Below are 22,015 nucleotides of genomic sequence, written 5' to 3'. Positions count from 1 at the left end.
ATTTTCCCACACACATTCATATTAGAGACAGAAAATAACTTTAGAATCTTTCCAACATATATTGATATTATGAACTAGTTTTCCCAATTTTTGAATTAATAATTGTTTAAAGACTCAAGTGGTTTAAAATTATATATTGTATATATCATAAGGAAATTGGTACTATGCTATATAGACATATTATATGGTGATACACTTAAGGTAATTTTTAAAGCAATTTCTTAAGCTAAACATAAGTATTGGGCTACATGGTCATTTAAATTTGAAATAGTGCACATCATTTTCTTGGGAACCCAAACCTGATATATTGTTTATATCCTAGATTAATTGGAAACTTTCATTGTTGCCAGGATGGAACTTTTTCCTGTGTTTTCACCAAATAGGTGCTAATAGTTACTGTCAACACAAAACTAATTGCCATTTAGGAGGGAGACCATGATGCCTCGTCCTGTAACCATACTGGCCCATCTGTCGAGAATCTCCGCAGAGGAACAATGCTGGAACTGGCACTCAGTTTCTGCTTTGGCCAGTCATCAACTCCCAAGCTGGAGCATACTCACAATGCAAAGTTCACTGAACTTAAGAGAAGCTCCAAGGCCCATTAGCTGCGTGTGGGCTGAGCCAAGACTAGGTGCCAGTTCTCCCAGCAAAAGGATCTGTCTGAGTGCCACCTGTCATTGGCATCATGAGAGCCACAGTAGTGAGCTTCTTCCATCAATGTGTGGCACATCAGAGCCTTCTGAATGGCAGACATGGGGAATGAGAATAGCAAGACTAGGACCCCAGCCAAGACTACACAGTGACTGAGGTCCCTCAGCAAATACTCACTACTACGAGTGAACTGTGTTCCTTCAGTAGCTCCTTAACTGAAAACAGCATTTTAAAAGAACACTGTAGACTTCCATGTTTTAACACATAGGCAACTTATGGCTAGCACCCCTTGAATGGCTTGTAATATCCCCAGTGCTTTTCTTAATATATATTTTATATTTATTTCTGTTATCATATTATATAATTTGAATTATAACATGAAGCTGAAACGTAGACTTTTTAGACGATGATTTGTAACAATTCATATTGTTCTATTAGAAGAAAATACAAATAATAAAAGCAACAATCTCTTCAAATATGCAAGTTGAGAGGAATATTTTCTGTGGTATGTTTAACTTTGTAAATGAGGTCATTCTATGGGAAATGCTTAGTACAGTTGGGAAAATCGGGCGCTAATTTTTTCTTCAATATAAAAACAAAAAAATTCAGAAAGATTAATGAATGAGTATAAGAAAATTAAGTTACTTTTGTATCTATTACCCAATGACTACTAGTACTTACGTTTTATATAAAAAAACCCCCAATTTCTGTGTATTTTAGACAATTTCTATGGCTCCTAAGTCCACACACTTAACCAGTATCTGAAAGTGTTGAGTCTCTTCCATTTCCTATTGGGCTTGAAGAATAGGAAGTGACAATTTAGTAGCTGCCTGCCTTCATGTATATTGTCGTTCATCAGTCACAATACACTGTGTTATGGAATCATTTATTGGATGTAATTTTGACACCACAATAATGATATACCATCAGTCTTTGATAAACGTGTTTTTAATGGTCATTTGCCTACTTTAGAATAATTTTATCCTTTTTAATATTTGTTGTTCCCAATTTGTTTCATGAAATAGACAAAAAATAAAATAAAAAAATAAAATAAAATAAGTTATTGGAAACCATCGGATGTCAAAAGAGTAGTTGTTAAAGGAATCACAAAATCCAAATAGATCAGTACTTGGAAAAGTAGACACTTTTTTTTTGTTTATTGGGAGTTTACACTGCATCTTTTCATCTTCACATACAACTTAATACTCAGTATATGTTTGAATTCATTAAAGGGATTCTTTGACATTTTCTTGATGACCCTTACTGAAAACCACCCATAGTGAGATGCATCTTGATCCACTCTTTGTTTGCTGAGTGCAATCTTTGTGTTTAGTAAACAGAGAAGCCCAAAAAGACTATTGGATTAATCACATTTCTTGTGGACGTGACAAAATGGTAGAGCAGAGAAGCTTCCGGATGGAAGTTGCTTATTTTGGCTCACAGATTAAGGATCTGGCCAGTCTCGGTGGGAAGTCCTGGCCAGAGGCGACTCCATCAGTTTCCTCATTATACTTCCAGTCTGGAAGGTAAAACATGCGTTCGGACCCTCAGATCATGTCCTTTGACATGGTTCAGCACAGCAACCCATGGTGTGTGCTTCCCACATGGAAAGTGGCTTTCTCCCTTTCAACTAATACAGAAAAAGTTCCTCACAGAAATGCCCAGAGGTTGCTTTACTTAGTCATTCTAAGTCCAGTCAGTTTGACAACCACAATTAATCATCATAACGTTCAACCTCACCATTTTTAACCTTTTAGTGTAAATTTATGCTCAATTTGCTTGAGTTGCAACCAGTCACTTAATTTAGGAGGGACAATGTAGCAAATTGAATTGATCCTGGTTCGCCATATTTGGTGAGAGGATTCCTGATTCTCAGAAGTTGGAATATAAAGAAATATACATCTGGGGTTGGGGACTTAGCTCAGTGGTAGAGCGCTTGCCTAGGAAGCACAAGGCCCTGGGTTCGGTCCCCAGCTCTAAAAAAAAGAACCAAATATATATATATGTCTTACAGTTTAATAACTATAATAGTATTAGTTGATATTTACAGGTGCTTCATAATGAAGTAGTTCATTTATCTTTCAGACTTACTTCATGCAACAAGTAAATGTTGCCATCCATAGTTTACAAATGAAAAATGGAGGTACAACTTTAATTGGTAGTAAGAGAGGTAAGGTAGTAAGAGTGCAGACTCGACAATTCCACAGCTCTCTTAACAGCCCAGGCAGTAATTTTTTTAATGGAACACGCATTTTAAAATTAAAAAAAATGCTAATTAAAACTAAAAGTTTTTGAGAACCCATGGTTTTGCATGGAAAAATGCATAGCTTAGAATTAATGTTTCCAACAACCTTGAAGAAGAAAGCCCCTGAGGCTCCGAGATAGAAAAATATGCTCAAGGTTACAGGACCTACATGCGGCCAAGTTGAAAAGGCCCTGTTATCTCTGACGATAAAAGCTTGTGCTCATTTCCCATTTGATAAGTGGAATAATGCGCATTCCATATTTTACTCACCAGCTGTTGACGTTCCTTATTTTGGCCTTCACCTATTTCTAAAAGAAAATAAGGCTGAACTCATTACTGTATTTTCCCCTCTATCTGCCCTACTGACAATATATGCATTAAAATCACAAGTATCCTAGCCAACGAATGATAGGTGATATTTAGATATATATGAAAATGCTGTAGTTTCTCACCTGAGGGCAATTTGTTTCTCTGACTCCCTGGTAGTTACTTCACAATGCCTCAGAATAAACTTTCATTGAATGCTCATGACATTGTGTGGGGAGAGGCCAAGCATGTTTCCAAAATGCGTTCTACAAGCAGGGAGCTCCCACAGGAAAAAAATGTTAAAGTTAAACATTAGTGCTTAGGCTAAGGAACCCTTAGATAATGGGAAATATGAAATCAGCATTGATCAAATTATATTATTTAAATATTTGTTTTATTTTAAATTTGAGGCAGAGTCTAAAAAAGTAAAATAGGTTGACCTCTATTCTATTGTGAAGGTGAGGATATGCTTTAATTCCTAACTCATTTGGTGAATTGGCTACAGTTCAAGGGAGCATATTTCAAACATAACCATCTTCTCTCCTTGCCTCATATTTGGAGTTGTATCACTTGAGATAGGCAAATGTCAAGATTTAACATTAACATGTCCTTATTTAACGAACGAAGACACTTTGGTTCACTAGCACTAAGGAATGAATGCACTTTTGCATATTTTATTTTTCTTAATTGAGAATTTTTAATGTTTTGAGATTAGGCGTGATCACTATATTTACACAATACCTTTCCTCTTCTCTCCGTAACTTCTTCCCACATACCTTCCTATACCCTTTCAAATTCACGACTTCATTATCCTTGTTTATATATACGTTCCCACGTATATGCACAACCATATGCATATAACTTACTGAGTTCACTTAGCATTGCTCACATGTACATATTTTTAAGGCTTACCTACCACTCATAACTGAATAAATTATTAGGGTTCTTGCCCCTAGATAAAACTAATTTTCCCTCTCTCAATAGTAATAACTCGCTTTAGTTCTTCATTTAGGAGTGGATCTTGTGAAATTTCCACCATTCCTATTGGCTCATTACCTCATGGTAGAGGTCTTGTTTGCATAGCCAAATTGTTGATATTTCATGGGTACAGTCTCCCTTTCATGTCTATAAATAAAACTATCTCATAATAAGTGCTTTGCTTCATTGATGCTAAGGAATAAATGTATTTTGAATATTTTCTAGACTATAAGAGAAAGCTTTTCTTTGGTCATTGAATCACTGCTCTGTTGATGAAGCTACTCAAGAGAACCCCAATGAGATACAGGTCACAGCCTACATTTTCAATCAGATCTGCCATACCACAAGTTAAGTTATATATATATATATATAACTAGTGATCAGAAGTGCTCCCCAACCTCAGAATGTCTTAAATTTCCAAAATATTGCACAATTGCATTTTATAAAGACATTTGTAGGCAAAAGAAAAAATTGAGGGAGTTTTTCTGGTTTTCCAGAACACTGCTCAGGCAAAACACTCCCATCTAACACGGCCTTACCCTCTGGTAGCTCAACTGTGCTCAGTAGGAAAGAAGATGACAGAGCTGCTTCTGTACTTCTCTCATCTCAGAAACTGCAAACATACGACACGCATAGTAAAACAGATTGCTTAAGTGTGAAATTAATACCTAAAAGCTTTTAGACTTGAGGTTAATTTCTCGCCAAATATCTGACTGAGAAGCCCCCGATGTTCCAAATATGATATTACAAATTCTAGTCTTATTGTAAAATCAAATTATCTTGAGAGAACTTAAGCCAATTGGATAATTATTTCTAAATGAAATGATAATTGAACCTGCTTCTACAACTTTGTTTCAACATGCTTTCCTAATTGTGAAATATTTGTCATTTTTTACTGTAAAATTTCAATAGCCCTGTGAAATAGGCACTATTAATTACTGCATTAATTATCTTAAGAAGAAAATCTACAGTCATTTAGAAAACTGGGTAACATAAGCTTCACTAAAATCAAATTATGTTTTGTTCTCCTTTGTTAATTTATTTATGGTAGAGGATAGAATTTCATTAAAAAAATATTGGTTTAGTTCATTGCATCAGAGTTGTCTGGAATATCCGGGTGTGAACAATTTTCTTCTTCACCCCTACACCAAGGAACCAGCCATTAAGAAAGAGCAAGGCTTTCTTTAGGGTGTTAGAAATAATTTTCTGGGGGAGTAGGAGTAGATTAAGTTGTATATAGACAAGGGTTGTAGGTTTAGAAACCAGAGGATACTTTTTCTCGGGGTGGTGGAGGTGGAAGATGATGAAGGGAGGTGGACAGGAGTGACTGGTGAGAACGTGAGGCTGTGAATTTGGACTAGAAAACTGCGAGGGAAGGACCTAGAATAAAACCACAGACCACAGGGATTAAGATGCCCAGCAGGGGTCCTGGGATTAACTCAGTGGGGGGAACTTCCCAAACTTGCTTCAATCTCTAAATTCAGTTCTCAGTAGGAGAAAGAAATGTTTAAGGAGGGAGTCCTTGAATAGGGTGGTCGCATAGTTTGGCCATTTGGAAAAGTTCCAGCAACTGTGATATTAATTGCAGAGAGAGAGAGAGAGAGAGAGAGAGAGAGAGAGAGAGAGAGAGAGAGAGAGAGAGCGCAAGTGTGTATATCTTAAGAGGTGAAAACCCATCACAGTTGTGCAATGCCTGCTCTACTTGACCTTGTTATACTGAGCCAAAATCCCCACTTTGCCAGACAGTCAACTGCAGTTTCTCAACATGGATGATTTAAACGTTGTGCCTTGTGCTTTGCTTGTTTTCACACACCTTGGTAGTTTGAAAATGGTTTGTGTCTTGCAGCTGTGCTAAAGGAAGAACAGTATTGGAATCCTTCCTTCTCTGTGTATCTTATCTGAAAGTATGAACATAGAATCCTTCATGCATTGTATTTGTGTATGCATATACACTTTTTGGTAGAGACAAATTTAGAATTATGGAACTATACAAGTTTAACATCAGCTAATAATAAAGACATAACACTTACTAATAAAAGTAACTTGATACTTCTCTCTGTTTTTCCCTTCTCTTTTCTGTAATTTTCTTTCTATCTATCTATCTATCTATCTATCTATCTATCTATCTATCATCTATTATCTATCTAGTTCTCTATCATCTGTCCATCAATCTATCTCCTTTATATATCTTTCTGATGAAAGATATTATTTTCAAGACTGATCATAAACGAAACTGTAAAAAGTGAACTCATGATTTAGAGTAGCTCTGTTTATTGAGATTCTCCATCCATGAATCCAACTAGAAATTGGAAGTGACAAGTGTGGCCTTCATAAAAATCTCTTAGCTTTAAGTATTAGCTAAATGTAATTTGATTAAATGGATAAGTGAGAATTAAAGTTTTGAGTTTCCGAGGTCTTTCTGTGTATGAATATTCGACCTTCGACCATAACAGCACAATGCTGTCTAAATTCTACCACATTTATATTTGAGAATCACAAATTCTTCTAAGAACAAAGAAATCTCATAGTATTTTAATTGTTTGCAGTTTTGTGTTGGGCCACTTTAATAGCTATTCTCAGGAACACATGGTCTGCGGGCTGCAAGTGAGACACCCTGCTGCCGATTTCCATAAAATCAGAATATTCAAGCATGGCTAACCTTGTATTTTACAATTTCCCTATTATAATCGTGCAATGAATTGTGTGCTAATCATCATTTTAATGTGGGTAGCATATTCTGTTGGGTTACCTGTCTAGAAATTTATTGTGACTTGTTTCCTGAATGAATAGCAAGATTCACTCATCCAAATTATAAACAAAGTGTGCATAATAATTGCAGATCAAATGACCATGACATTATTCTTCTGCCTTGCATGAAGTGGCACAATCTTTGGCCACCGAATGGAATCCCTTTATGATTTGTGAAATTGCCTCTGATTTTGTAATACCTTGAGTATTACATATTAAAAATTGCACTTGGTTTAGGTTATTATAAGTACTTTCATGATTTTAACAGGTCAAAGTCTTATTTATACATGAAAAAAGTTTTGTCTAAGAATCTATGGGCAGCAATAATATTTTAGGAAAATTAAACAAGCTCTTTTTCTTTCAAAGTTAAAATGTGGTAACTATTTCCAGGAAAGGGAGAATTTGTTTGCTTAGGAGAAAAGGACCAGTATTTGTGGGTGAATAATCTCTAGTCCTTGGGTATAGATGACAAGTGTCCTCTCTGTCTCTAACTCCAGCCCCACCCGTTAATTTTAAGTGGCTGTCTGCTATGTCTATGGCATGTGTACTGTAGATAAATAATTAAGAGTGAGTATTAATGACAAGTTACTGAATCCATAAAATTAATAAAGGATTTACTTAATAAAAATCCTTGTGTTGAAAGCAAGGCAATAGACCATTAGCCCATTTGACTATTTTTAATACACTTAGGTCCATAGTAGAATCTAATTAAATGTGGAAGACCTATAATTACAGACGTTTTAAAAATACTCCAAAATGGAAAAAGAATACCCTTGGCAGGGAAGGGAGAGGCAAAGATTAAAACAGAGACTGAAGGAACACCCATTCAGAGCCTGCCCCACAGGTGGCCCATACATATACAGCCACCCAATTGGACAAGATGGATGAAGCAAAGAAGTGCAGACCGACAGGAGCCGGATGTAGATCGCTCCTGAGAGACACAGCCAGAATACAGCAAATACAGAGGCGAATGCCAGCAGCAAACCACTGAACTGAGAATAGGTCCCCCGTTGAAGGAATCAGAGAAAGAACTGGAAGAGCTTGAAGGGGCTCGAGACCCCAAAAGTACAACAATGTCAAGCAACTAGAGCTTCCAGGGACTAAGCCACTACCTAAATACTATACATGGACTGACCCTGGACTCTGACCCCATAGGTAGCAATGAATATCCTAGTAAGAGCACCAGTGGAAGGGGAAGCCCTGGGTCCTGCTTAGACTGAACCCCCAGTGAACTAGACTATGGGGGGAGGGTGGCAATGGGGGGAGGGTTGGGAGGGGGACACCCATAAGGAAGGGGAGGGGGGAGGGGGATGTTTGCCCGGAAACCGGGAAAGGGAATAACACTTGAAATGTATATAAGAAATACTCAAGTTAATAAAAAAAAAAATACTCCAAAATACACAGATCTATTTTTGGCTCTTTAGTTCACAGGAAATATAATATACTTTGAAAAAAATAGTTTCAAATTTTCCTAATTATAAAAGTAAACAAAAATAAAAGGGCTTGAAAGTGGTACGTACTGACCTTGCAGAGAGCCAGAGTTTAGTTCTCAGTATCCACAGTGGGAAGCTTACAGTTGTCTAGACCGCCACATCTGTGAGCATAGGGTACCACCAGCCTTCTCAGTCACCAGGACTCACAATACAGACTCACTTATAAGCAGAGAAACTTTTGTGCAATGTAAAAGAAACAGATTTTTAAAAAAGGATATTATTTTCTTTCCTAAACTATTTGATGGTTCAATGCATATTTTTATGACTGGCTCTTTTAACTTTTAGTAAAGCAGAGTGACATTAAAATTTTTAAGTGTTAATATTAAATACTTGTCCTGAAAGTTCAGCCAGAAATATTAGAGTACATTGTAAATAATCTTTTAAGAACTTAAACATGTGAGTAATTAAATTTTCTTCCAAGAAAACACATGGTTTTGAATTGAGATTCATCTTTCTAGAAGGTTAGGGAATCTTTATATAATCCAAGCAATGTGAGGAGAGACACAAGCTTTCAATACAGGAAAATTCCAGATGATTCTAGAACAATAGTTTATATTTCTTTTATTTGTCTTCTTCAATTTCTTACACATCATGGAAAGCTCGAAGCCCCCATTTTTAATATACTCAAGAGTGCAAGACCAGTATAACTTTTTATCACAAGGGTCTGGTATGTTTTGAAAAGTGCACAGTAAGGATAGAGAGAAATCAGTTATGATACAAAAATGGAAATATTGCCTAATACTTTCATTTTAGTTTGATTTATAGAAATTCTTTCTGCTCTGTAGGATAACAGGTTTCTCACTGCGGAGGAAATGTAATAAATTCCCTTATATAAAATGGGAAATGATATTTAGAATGTATTTTTTTGTTTGCTAGACTAATAAACAGCAGTATCTCTCTTTTGGGACATTTTTCATATAATGCACCAAATATCAAAAACATGAACAGTACCTTCTATACACACTATAGTTTTAAATGGTAACGCAAAATCTCTGTGTTCTGTTTTTATTTCACTTAATAGATGATAATGATTTTGTAATGGTTTGATACAATTAAATTTCCTTTGCCTTTTTTTTTTAAACCACCCTCCCTACTTGGGGAAAAATAATGCAGTAAGACCAAGCTTCAGTGCCTACGCTGTCGCAGCAGGTCACCAATCAATCTGAATTCACGGTACAGTGATGACAGCACATGTTGTCCAGGGGCCAAATATGATTGGGTTGTATTTTTCAGCAGTGGTTCATATCAGAAGGAATAAGGTACATCCATGGTAGCAACTGACAGCCAAGCATACTCCAACTGTCATTAATCAAACCTGGCAACAATGGTTGCCTTTATATAAGTCTAAATCGGGCGGATTTCACAACAAAAGGCATCACACTTGCAGTAAAACTGCCTCATCAGAAATATTTTTCATCTGCTTCATTTTCTGTTTTTAATTAAAACAGGTCATACCACTATATTCTACAAACATATAAAATTTTACTATGCTACCAATGAATGGCTTTGTACCAAAGCATACTCCTCTCATTTATAATTTATTCTAGACTAATTAAAGACAGTTAAAAAACAAATTTAGGTATCTTTGATTGATGAGAAAAATGTAATACAGAATATATAGGTTGACCTATTATTCTGAAGCTCTTAAAGTTATGATTGTTTAGAGAATATGTATACCATTAGTTTTGAAAGATTCCAAAACCCTGACACAGAATAATCAACACAATAAATTCATATTTACCCAAAAAACATGTGCAAAACAGCAAGCATTTCCTACAGAAAGGAGCATTCTATTACTAAATAGAAATGTTGGCTCTGTAGGTCTTCTCGTGGTGTCCTTGACACCCCTTGGCTCCCTCAATTCTTCCTCCCATTCTTCCACAAGACTCACAGAGACCCACCCAATGTTTGGCTGTGGGTCTCTGCATCTGTTCCTATGCCCTGATGGATGGGGCCCCTCAGAAGACAATGATGCTAGACTTCTGTCTGAACGCACAGCAGAGTATCATTAATAGTACCAGGGCTTGTCTCTCTCCCATGAGATCGGTCTCAAGTTGGGCCAGACATTGGGTGGCCATTCCCTCAGTCTATTCTCGCTCTTTATCTCTGCCCATCTTGTAGGCAGGGCAAAGTTGGGGTCAAAGGTTTAGTGCCCTCCTCTACTGGAAGTCTTGCCTGACCACATAAGCCTCAAAATATAATCTCCTTCCCCCACCACTATGCAGCTAGGAATCTCGGTTAGGAATTGTTCGATGTTACATTAGCTGAGGGCAGAAGACCTGCCAAGTCACCATACATGGAATGAGGGCAAGGGAGTGGCAGGCTTATCATTGGCATTCACACATCTCTCTTCTGCTGTCATCTGGCTCTGGGTATCATGTGACCCGTTCTCTCACCCACTGCTTCTGTGACTGCCTCACTACGATGGTCTGTAACCCGGAATTTTGAGTCAAGATAAGCTTTTTGCATTGTTGTTGTCAATAAATCAATATTTAGCAGAACATGTAACTAATGTTTTCCTGCATATGAAATTATCTCAGATGTAGGAGTCTGCTTAATTAGAAGGCAGACGGATACTTCTGAGATTATAGTTATCTGTATTTATGTTAATTTTTAATTTGTTACATAATGTATTGGATCTGCAACTCGATATTGTTGCTATTTTGTGCTTCTTAGTTTAGAATTGATCTTAAACTGTATAAATAAGCCATCCTAATTGGTAAGTATAGAAAACTGCCAGCCTTGAAGCCACTCCTATTTACATAGCATTGATATTAGGAGGAATAAAAGGCATTAATTGTATAACTCTTGGGCTCTTCAAATGTGTGATAAATAGCTTACATGAATTATAATTTCCTCCTGCTGTGCTATTTTTACATATTTTAAAGCTGTATTTGGCATTCAGTATGTTGAAACAGACATTGTTCTTAGAACATTTTTTGTCAATGGCACACTTCATACTATGAAGAATTTAAATAGTTTGCCCCACACTAGAAACACAAGGAGTGGCCCTGTTGTTACAATTTGTCAATATGTTCCTAAGTCTGTGCTTTATGTCACTTGTGTATAAACTTTAAAGGTTCTATGATTAGTAGTTTGAATAGAGCATTTGGTGAAACAGGACAACAATGAAAACTCTACACTAAGAATTTCTAAGTATCACAGAATCATTAACGTGTGTCTATGTTTCAAGGGGGGAGTAATTGTGTTTCTTTTTGGTGTAGTTATGCAAGGTTTCAAATATGGATAGTAATAAGGGTTTCTTAAGGCTTAAACCACAGTAAATAGAAATTCAAGGTAAATATGTAGACAGAGAATTCCAAGCACGATTGGTAGTAGGACATTGTGGCTAGCCATGTCACTGTCTATAAATCAGAACTATTGCACAGACACAGCAGTTTTCTTGTCATCTTTGTTGTTCTTGTGTTGTTTTAAAACTAATGTTAGAAGTAGCACATGTTCATTCAAACAAAAAAATGAGGGGGAAAAGTGGGGGCCAGGAAATGTAGAGAGAGAAGAGAGTGTGAGAGTAAGCCTGAGAAGTCTGTGTGTGTGTGTGTGTGTGTGTGTGTGTGTGTGTGTGAGAGAGAGAGAGAGAGAGAGAGAGAAAGAGAGAGATCAATTCTTAAAACATGAGAATTTCCCAATAAGTATTGAACATGCAGAATTTATTTTTGAATACACTGATCTGATTTTGTAATAGAAAAAGAAAAATAATGTAAACTATTATAAGTTACTCGAAAAAACGCTTGAAAAACATTAGTGAAAATTGAGAGATAATACAAGTGGAAATCTTTTTATTGTCTTGTTTGTGTAATTGTAAACTTGGAGTATAGTATATAGTTCCTTTGCAACAAACCACCGCTCCTTAAAGTCATGTGAATTTTTTAAGTTGTATACTTTTTTTAAAAAACAGTATTATATTTTCGATGTAAAATGTGGATGCTTCTGAAGGAGCTTGGTTTATACATTTCTCAACTTTTTCAAATGTTTATGTTTTCTATTTCAAGTGTTTGTATTGGTGGTCAGGAAAAGCAAAACAAAAACTTTACTTCTTTATTTTCTTATCCTTTTACTCACTGTTCATTTTATCATTCTAGCAACTTCCTGCTACAGAAGACAAATATTTCTTGTTTGAATATATTTTTAAGGTCTCACATTAAAATGCCTAAAATTATCATATTAAAAACAGTATAATTAGCTTACTTAATAAAAAAACACATATGACCCAAAACAGAAATGAATAGTATTTTTCCTTATGAGTGGAGAGTCCCCAGGATGGGACAAATTGGAAAGCCTGCCTTTAATTGTTTTGAGGAAGAAAAAGCTGTACACACATAACACGAATGAGTAACTTGACACACAACTAGTGGTCGGTTATAAAATTATCTTCTTAGTAGTAATTTCATTATCAATGAGTTTAATTTTGTCGATTGATGCACGTGTGTGCATAAAAAAGATAAGGATTACTATCTCTAAACATTATTATGTATGTGACTGATGCTCTTCGATAATGCTGGCTCCTATCCCACACAGGTATGATATCAAGGACGACTACACCCTGAGAATCAAAAAGGCCATAAGTGCAGATGAAGGCACCTATGTGTGCATTGCTGAGAACCGGGTGGGAAAAGTGGAAGCTTCTGCCACCCTCACTGTCCGAGGTAAGAGACCTAAGGAGTCAAAGAAAATGGAGCCAGGAGCTTAATACTGGTTCAGTTGGTAAGTTCATGTCTGCTCAAAATAGGAGGAGCTGCTAAGCATGATGGCGAACCAGTATGCTAACACAGGAGGGGCAGCCACAAAAGGATCACACATGGGAAGCTAGCATGCTCTATATAGCAAGACTATTTCAAAGTAAAGGAATATAAGATACTGTTTTATGATTATAGTGAACTCAAATGTTCTGTCTTCCAAATCATTAGATTGCTTAAATAAATTGTCTTTCCTTTTTTTTTAATTCTTTTTTTCTTTCTTTTTTTTATGGAATCCATAAAAAATTTCCAAATGCATTAAGAAGATCTGAACTAGTGTTCAGTTTACCACAATTAGTAAAATAGTAAACTATTGTGGCAGTACTCATTTCACTCTGCTATACACTCCAGCACGTCTGATGAGTGGTAACCATATGCACCTTTCTTCGCAGAGGTGATAGTTATGTATCCAGATAGAAGTAGCAAAAGGTGACTTTGAATTGGGGCAAAACTGATCTTGGAAGTCTTACATTTCTCTTCACATGCCAGATTGAACTTGGGAATACAGAGTATCCATTGTCTGAGCACAAGTAACAATTGCCCTTGCCTACTTCCAAGCCTTTTCAACCTGTCTTCACTTTGGCTTTATGACTGCTAGGGAGGTTTGAAGGCATTACTTCTCAGTTTCACTCTATGATAGTCACTCACTTGAGGTGCTGTTGACACCATTGGCTTCAGAGGAGACTTCTCGAGCTTGCCTTACATAGCAGGATTGAGGAAACCTTGTACACAAGAATAACTTTCATTTTGCTAGTACCAACAATTTTTTGAAGATCAGTGTTTAGTAGTAGCTTCTTAAGATCTCTAGTTATCATATCAATTTATCTATGAACTGTGTCTCTGAATTTTTGACAACCAATGATATTGAAAGATTTCCCATTTGTTTCTAGGGCTGTATGGTAAGACTCCAATAAATACCAGTACCTAACTGTCTGCCAAATGCTATCTACTCACTTAACAGACAGAGCAAGTATAACAAGATAAAGGGAACTGGCTAGAACATTGGTTTTCAATCTTCCTAATGCTGCAACCCTTTAGTACAGGACTTCATGTTGTGGTAACTCCCAACAATAAAATTATTTTTGTTGCTAGTACATAACTATAATTTTGCTATTGTTATGAGTTGTACTGTAAATATTTTTAGAGACCTACAGAGTGAGAAACACTAGTCTAGGATCATACTACTGATCAACCAGTCTCTCCAAACATGGAGTAATGCTCTGGCCTTGTCATGTAGGTAAAACTATTTTGCAAAGGTATGTGTGTGCATTTTGGGCTGATGGTCAATGAGCACAAATGCACCAGCACATCTGCCGGGCAAACCTTAACCTCCTTCCACAGCGGGCTGTGCTTCCTCTCATCTCTCCACAGAGGAGGTTGGCAGCAACACAGTTGCAGCTCACCTTTTACCTTGCAAATTTTGCTCCTTAAAATTTTATAAATCAGGGAAAAGGTTTGGAGGAGGTTAAAAGTGAACAAAATAAGTCAGAAATCTGTAGTTTGATCTTCTTTCTGTTCAAAAAAATAAAAAGAAAGAAAAAAGAATTTATTCTCCAACACTTATTTGTCTCCAGGTACCTAGCAGGAAGCATGCATCTGTGTCCCTGAGAAGAAAGGTGCTTTCTTTTCTTTTCAATGGCTCTGTTCCTAAACAACCCCATATAGTTGTAGTCTCTTACAATCACTTTACTGTTAATGTAAATAAAAACAATTTAGGCAAAATTAAAAGTATTTGCTTATTAGCACTGTCATTGTTTGTTATTTAAGTCACAATAGCCTTAGTTGTTTATGAGCCAAATACACTTATTAATACTATATAATAAAAATATAGTAACTCATGCAAACAAGATTAACCTGTGCATTTAATCTACTTTGTGGATTATTTTAGATACGTTTAATTTATTCTTTTCTTCCTTCCCGGTTTCCTACCACATCCCCTCTTCCCCAGATCCAGTCCTTCCTCAACTCTTTCTAGAAAAGAACAGGTCTCCCAGGGACATCAAATGAACACAGCACAACATATTATAGTTAAGATTGGACAAGGCAACCCCATAGGAGGAGAAGGGTCTTAGGAATAGGCAAAATAAGTCAGAGACAGCCACATTCCAACTGTCAGGAGTCTTCCCAAAACAACAAATCAACAACCCCAGCATATATGGAGAGGACATATTCTTAAATAGGTAGACTACTGTAAAAATAATTCATTTAAACCAGGTCATCTCCAAGGTATGTTGGGGGGATTAAATAAATGGGCAAAAAGTAAATAACCAACCCCAAAATATTCCATTCAAAATCTATTTGCTGGCTAACCAAATGCTGAGAATATGTGAGGATATGTTTGTTTGGAGAAGAAACAGATTTCCCGTTACATGTGAGTGCTTGGGCCAAAAAGACTTGCAATGATCTGTTGGCATCAAGAATTTCCTCAGCTAATTGAATTCCTAATTCATTGAGAATGTTATGTTTAGCTGTTCATTTAATACATTGTGTTCCTTGTACATAGGAAACGAACCTACAACACTGATAGAGGGCATTGTTTTGTAAGGTGATTGCATTTTTTTTTTAAAGATCAGCAAATGTTAAGTGGTTCGTTCTCTTTTGTATAGCATGTAAATAAATTAGAGTGTCTTTTCCTCGTTGGTATGAAAATGTCATTCATTGAAGATGGCAACTTCAAAATCCTGGCTAAATAATAATGGTGTATCCCCATAGAACCAGGAAATGTTCGGTAAATTATTACTTAAAACATGTTTTACCATTAAGATAAGCAGTTGGAACATCTCACACTACAAGACTAATGGGGGTAAAATTATGACTTTTATTTTCCTTCTATGTCTGTTTCCTTATGCACATAAATGAAATATTCAACCTCTCACTGGGTTGCTTTATTAGAGTGAGGTCAGCTTACCCAAGAGGCCATGTCCATTTTAATCCATTTAATGCTGGAACGCAGTTGAGTTTAATTTGCTGCTTCTGAGAACACTCACCTGCTGATTTTCACAAGGAACTTTTGCTATGGAACAAGGGCCTGCAGTTTTATTGTCATGTTTACATGGAAATTATATCAATATGCGAATGTTCACCCATTGGGGATGCTATAAGGAGTTTTATAATCAACACTTGAAACAAAAATCGCTTCAGCTTTTTTGTTTGATTGATTACTTTCAAAAAACATGATAACAAGCATGGTTATCAGATGAAGTTTGTCATCAAGTAGACAAACAAATGTTTTTAAAAAGACCAGTAATAGAACTTTAATTTGTAATAATCAAATTAAAGACCTTAAGTAACGCGTAAATGGTTCTTGAATATGAGGTTAAAACTGCAGCTTCTTTTATGCAAGCAGTTTTCCTCCTTCAGTCTCTTCCTTGGCTTGCTATGAAAATGATCTCATTAGAAGACATTTCCCAAGGCAATAAAGTAAAAATTTTCAAAATTAGTCTAAAGTGCATGTAAAATATACTACTTATTTTAACGTGATTCCTTACTATAGTTTCCTCTCTTTTCCTTCATATCACAATCTGAGAAGACAGTATTTCTTAGGACATGATATTTGAAAGTCAATTCTACTTTGCAGTTAAATTAGCACGAATTCAAAATTGCTTTCTTCCTCCTACAGGATACTGTCACAAGCCAGAGAAATTATTAATGAGGGTAAAGGAAGAAATCATAATGTCTATTTTATGTTGTTTCTTGGTTGTTGTTGTAGGCCTTTCTGTCCATCCTTTTCCAAACAGGGAAGTGATGGTTCATCAGGCCCCTTCTCAATGCTTCCCTACAACAAACATACCACAAAATATGCCAGTGTCCTACTTATATTTCCTAATTAGTATTTCCTAGCCATAAAAACTGCTAATTATAAAAGTTACCTCTCATATAATCTAAATATACTGTTATTTTCAAAGATTACACAAATACACAATTGTGATGGACATGTTGATTAGATGGGCAGCTGTAAGACATACAGCTAATGTATTTATCTTATCAAGCCCAGACATCAGCATCAAGATATATTCCCACTAGAAATGAACTATTATTTACTAGGGTTATATGTGCTGGAATATGGTTCAATGGCCTATTGGATGGAAACATTTGTATTTTAATTGTATACTTTATATATAGTTAACTATTATAAATATATTTTTCTCTTGTATACAAGGACCATATGTTTTCTAATGCATATTTGTTGCTTTTATATGGAATGGTTGTTTGTTCACACTGATTTGAAATTTTCTTAAAGAAAATATTAACCTTTTATGTCCCTTAAAGTTGCAGTCACTCAGAAAGAGGGCGGCCTATTATTATGGATGTTAGTAATTCAAAGTTATGGTATTATATCAAAAAGTGATGTGTTAGCTGAAGCATCATTTTGAAGCCATGCTCAGAGAGAAAAAGAATCAACATGTCAGTCACTGCTTCATCACCTGTGCCAGAAGAATGAACAGAGCCAGCAGCAGTTAGGGAGCTAGCTGGGATCCAATGGCATGTCTCAACCTATTTGTTAGATTTGTTACAATTCTATGGATGGAAAGCAAATTGCTCCTCAATTATTGCCTTCTGTAAGTTGTATCAAGTACACGTTTATACTTCATGAAATGGTTCTGACAAGGAATGCCTGGAATCCAATTGCTATTTAATTCAGGCAGTGAGACCTTATACTTTCAAAATGATGTTTGCTACATTTTGGCTTGAATAGTTGTATCAGTCTGTTCTTAACTTTGGGGTAGCATTTCGCCCTTAACTTGAAGTCTTTGGAATAGTAATTAAAATAAATGATGAAGGTAAATGTAAGCTATCCCTTTAAGTTCTCACAGGTAGTCCTGTGGTTTAAAACTAACCTTTTCTTAACGTTATGCTTATGTCTTTCAGTTTTAACAGATTTTGGAACCTTGTTCATAAATGAATTATGAGAATAGATGTCACTCTATTGTCCATACTTAAATGTAACATTACACATCATGCATTCTGATAATTTTCTTTTCTTTTTTTTTAATTTCTTTTTATGTTCTTACCACACCATTGTAATGTCTACAGTTCGCCCTGTTGGTAAGTAACCATCCTTCTACCCATTTGGCATGGCTTTGCGCAGTGCTTCATAAATCATGCCTAGTAGCATTTGTCATAATTAAGTATATTTATTCACCCATGGTAAAATGCTTCATGAGGGACTATCTGCTACAACCATTGTTCCTGGCTTTCCAGTTGTTTTACTCAAAAGAGGAAGGAGTTAGTGTCAATTTTCAGACAAAATAACATATTTTATTAATATGTTGAAAATTCTTAACTTTTCCTAAGTAGGAAGATATAATGCTAATGTTTTTTTTATTATATGTGCAATGACCTAGGTTTGATATTCCTGGAGAAAGAAGACTATACACTAAATTGAGATGATTATTTCTTATTTGCTTGCTTCATTTTAAGCCAATCAGACTCCTCATTTTGGGGATTCTCTCTCTTTGTGTCTGCTCACTTTCATTTCTATAGACAAAATTTAAAAGGAATTTGCTATATGTCATTGTAAAGTGGATCCTTAACATTAGTGTGGGAGATCTGTTTTCTTTGGCATGTATAGTTAGTGTTTGTGGCTTAATATCCCATTATTGCTTTGGCTTTGCAAAAGTGAATAGCATGTGCTTGCAGAAATCTAAATGCTAACTATTTGTGAATGTTTTAATGATGAAATGCTTCAAAAGTCACTAAATTAAGAACACCAATTATAGTTTTGCATATCTTACCAATGAAAATGTTTAAAGAAATTTTGTAAGATGAATATATGGATGTATAAATACCTGGATAAATGGATAGTTTCAGCATTTTTTAAGAAAAAAATTCTCTATAGTATTTTAATAATATATTCAGTCTCCATGACACTATAAATTATCCATCTAGCTTCAAATGCCTTCTTAATATACTGAGCAGAAATTATTGACATTTGATGTTAATTTACCCAAACACCCTCTTTGGTTGAAACTCTTACTTATAAGTTTGTTCTTATATTAATAATAAATGTAGACAACAAAACTTTGGTTCCTTAATGAAGAGATCTCATTGATTCATAACTTCATATTCCTACTTGGTATCTGATAAGTGAAGTACACCATCCTACACGCTCTGTAAGGGTGAACTGGGCTTAACATAGACCATACATACAAAGTTTCTCTAAATCTTTTTTTTCTAACTCTTGGGACTATTTTCAAATAAATCTATTGTTTTTCATAACAAGGAGTTTTTAAATTCACTTAAGATATAAACTTAGTTAAAGTAATTTTAAATTGAAAATTTTTTAAATATAACAGTGTAACCAATTACACTTTTCAGAATTGATGCTGGGGAACTGAGGACAGTGATACGATAATCTCAATGCTCATTTCTTGTCACTGTAGTTTTAATTATAGCTATGTTTTAGGAACAACCATTTTTTAATAATAATTATATTACAGTTGATTGTTATTTAAAAATAGTAAGAAAGCGAGAAATCCTAAGATGTCGTAGAAAAAACAAAGAGAGGCGTTATTCTGCAATGTGACCATTCTATGGCCAGAACTGTCTTACCTGTCTCTTTTAGAATGATGCTCTACTCGGCTGCTATTCTAGGGTTGATAGTCTCTGATAGGGCTATTCTAGAACTATGCTTTGCTTGAACATCATTCTGGAGTTGAGAGCCTGTTATGTGATCATTCTAGATCCAATACTGTACTCTAGCACCATTCTAAAGTTGATACTCTTCTGACCATTCTAGAGCTGATACTCTTTAAGGTGGCCATTTCATTACATTTCCTCTGTCGGCATCTCTGAACTGGATAGACTGACCTATAACTGTATCAAAAACTAAATTCATCATTGAAATTTATTATAGTAAACTGTATTAGCTAAGATATGCATTCATAAAGTGCATACCCATCAAAGACTGTAAAGACTAAGGCACAGTAACCTAAGGTCCTGATTCTCAGTGCTAAAGTAGATGAATATTCTCAACAGAAATGACTGCAGAAGGAATGCTTCCGATATTGTAATTGAAACAAGCGATTTTCAAGTGAAAAAGAAGAAATAGACTCACTTAGCGATTTTAGTAGCTAGAAATAATGTGCTCAGAGAAATGACCTCTGAAATTCTATGATTTAACAAGTTCTCAGATCACAAAACATACTTCACTAGTTCTGCTTCACTTGCCACTTTAAACAAAGGACAAAGGCGGCGGTTGGAACATCGCGGCACGTTCCTTGTTCTGAGTTGTAGCTGTCACCTGCAGTGAGTTTCATAAGTTACTTCCAAATCTATCCTTGTTTGAAACAATTTCGTAAATTCCCATTGGACTGGAAATAAAGAATAGCTTTTTGACACATTATACTTTATCTTAGAAAGTCTGTCATTTCACAAATCTGCCTGGAATGACTTATGACAGTGCTCAGAAGTATGAAGAGCTGTACTTCATACGTGACAACGGCTGTGAACTTGGGGAATTGAAAGTTAGATGCGTTTTCATTGGATTAGCGAGGAAAAGACTGACAGTGAGGAGATTAGACTGCCATGTCCCTGCATTAGCTCTTAAAACGACTTTCAATGTATTAAGTATCGACATTAAAACTTTTATAATAAGGCTAACAGGTACACACCGACTGAAACAATGAATTATATGCATCGTTTGGAAAACTTATTATTATTCAAATGTGTCAGAGGAATCAAACACAAGTATTTTTCAACTTTGAGGATCTTACATATAGCATAAAGAATATTCTAAAACGTACATCATACAGATAATAAAAAATTACTTTCTTATTCTAATAGAAATAGGGGAATATATTTTCAAACATATAGTCTAGAGAAAAGTACCTGAATTCGTCTGATAAAAGGATTTTAAAAGAAAAGTATGAATCAAATTCAGATTTGGAAGCACTTAAGACTTCAGAAAACAATCGCTTTGTTATTCCAGATGAAGCTTTTTTATGTTATTCGGAGAAACCCAATTTGGAATTATTGACAACTTCAAACTGAGAATTTGTCCAAAGATAACTTAGGAGACGCAGTCAAGTTTTAAAGTGACAGCAAGTTTACTACCACGTGCAAATCACATTTGGAATTACACACACGCATTACTGCATTTTGAGATTCTATACAAATTTTGCTGTAGGGTAGATCTTGAATGCCATCAATTGCACACTTCTCATTGGAGGAAAACATTTGCCATATCACAGGTATTCATTTGAAATGTCACCAATGTCTCAGCATGAGTCCTCTTATCTGTCTGTCATATACTGGGTTAGCACAAAATCTAGATCAACACCCCTTTGACAATGAACCCACCAAGCCATACTGATTTACTTTTGACAGTGCTCCAAATGTGAGACTCACAGGAGAGCAAAACATGCATCTGAGGGCAAAGCTAGCTATGAATAGTGAAGGAAGTATTTGTTTACTTGGAAACGTCTTCTGACGATACAAAAATGGTCTCAATAAGAAGCCTACCTCCTTTCCTATCACCATCTGCTCTATTTTCCTATTAGAAGTCTTACTCCAGCATAAAAATAAAAATGAACATCTATTTTGGAGATGGGCAACACATTTTTTTTCCCAGCAGTAATTCAAAACACGATGAGCAATTTGGAAAAGAACTGTCAAACCTCCCAGCTGCCTTGCCTGTGGAGTTGCGCTCTCTTCCGTTTTCTGTCTTGTTCACCATATGCTGCTTCTGATTGCCTCAGCTAGAGAGGAAAAGCAGAGCGAATTCGGTGAAACTTTTGGAAATCAGGAATAGCAAACATCCTATATAACTTCATAGAAATCTTTAATCATTAACCAATTTAGTCACAAAAAAAATGTTTGCTACATTTTGTTAGAATGTG

At 35.6% G+C, this 22,015-nt stretch overlaps 1 protein-coding gene across 37 annotated transcripts in view; it reads left to right on the top strand.

Annotated features, from left to right (window-relative positions):
- Positions 1–22,015, top strand: part of Robo2 (roundabout guidance receptor 2) — a 1,567,832-nt gene that overhangs the window by 1,438,457 nt on the left and 107,360 nt on the right. For 26 of the 37 annotated variants that reach the window (XM_039088674.2, XM_039088672.2, XM_039088671.2 and 23 more), the window contains 2 exons: positions 12,958–13,085; positions 18,210–18,221. In XM_039088674.2, the coding sequence (XP_038944602.1) occupies positions 12,958–13,085; positions 18,210–18,221 (140 nt within the window). The remainder of the gene's footprint in view (positions 1–12,957; positions 13,086–18,209; positions 18,222–22,015) is intronic. The other 11 variants (NM_001415038.1, NM_032106.4, XM_039088673.2 and 8 more) reach the window with 1 other exon arrangement.

Source organism: Rattus norvegicus, chromosome 11 (genome assembly GCF_036323735.1).
Source record: "Rattus norvegicus strain BN/NHsdMcwi chromosome 11, GRCr8, whole genome shotgun sequence".
Taxonomy (NCBI): Eukaryota; Metazoa; Chordata; class Mammalia; order Rodentia; family Muridae; genus Rattus; species Rattus norvegicus.
This window is presented reverse-complemented; position numbering and strand designations above follow the sequence as displayed.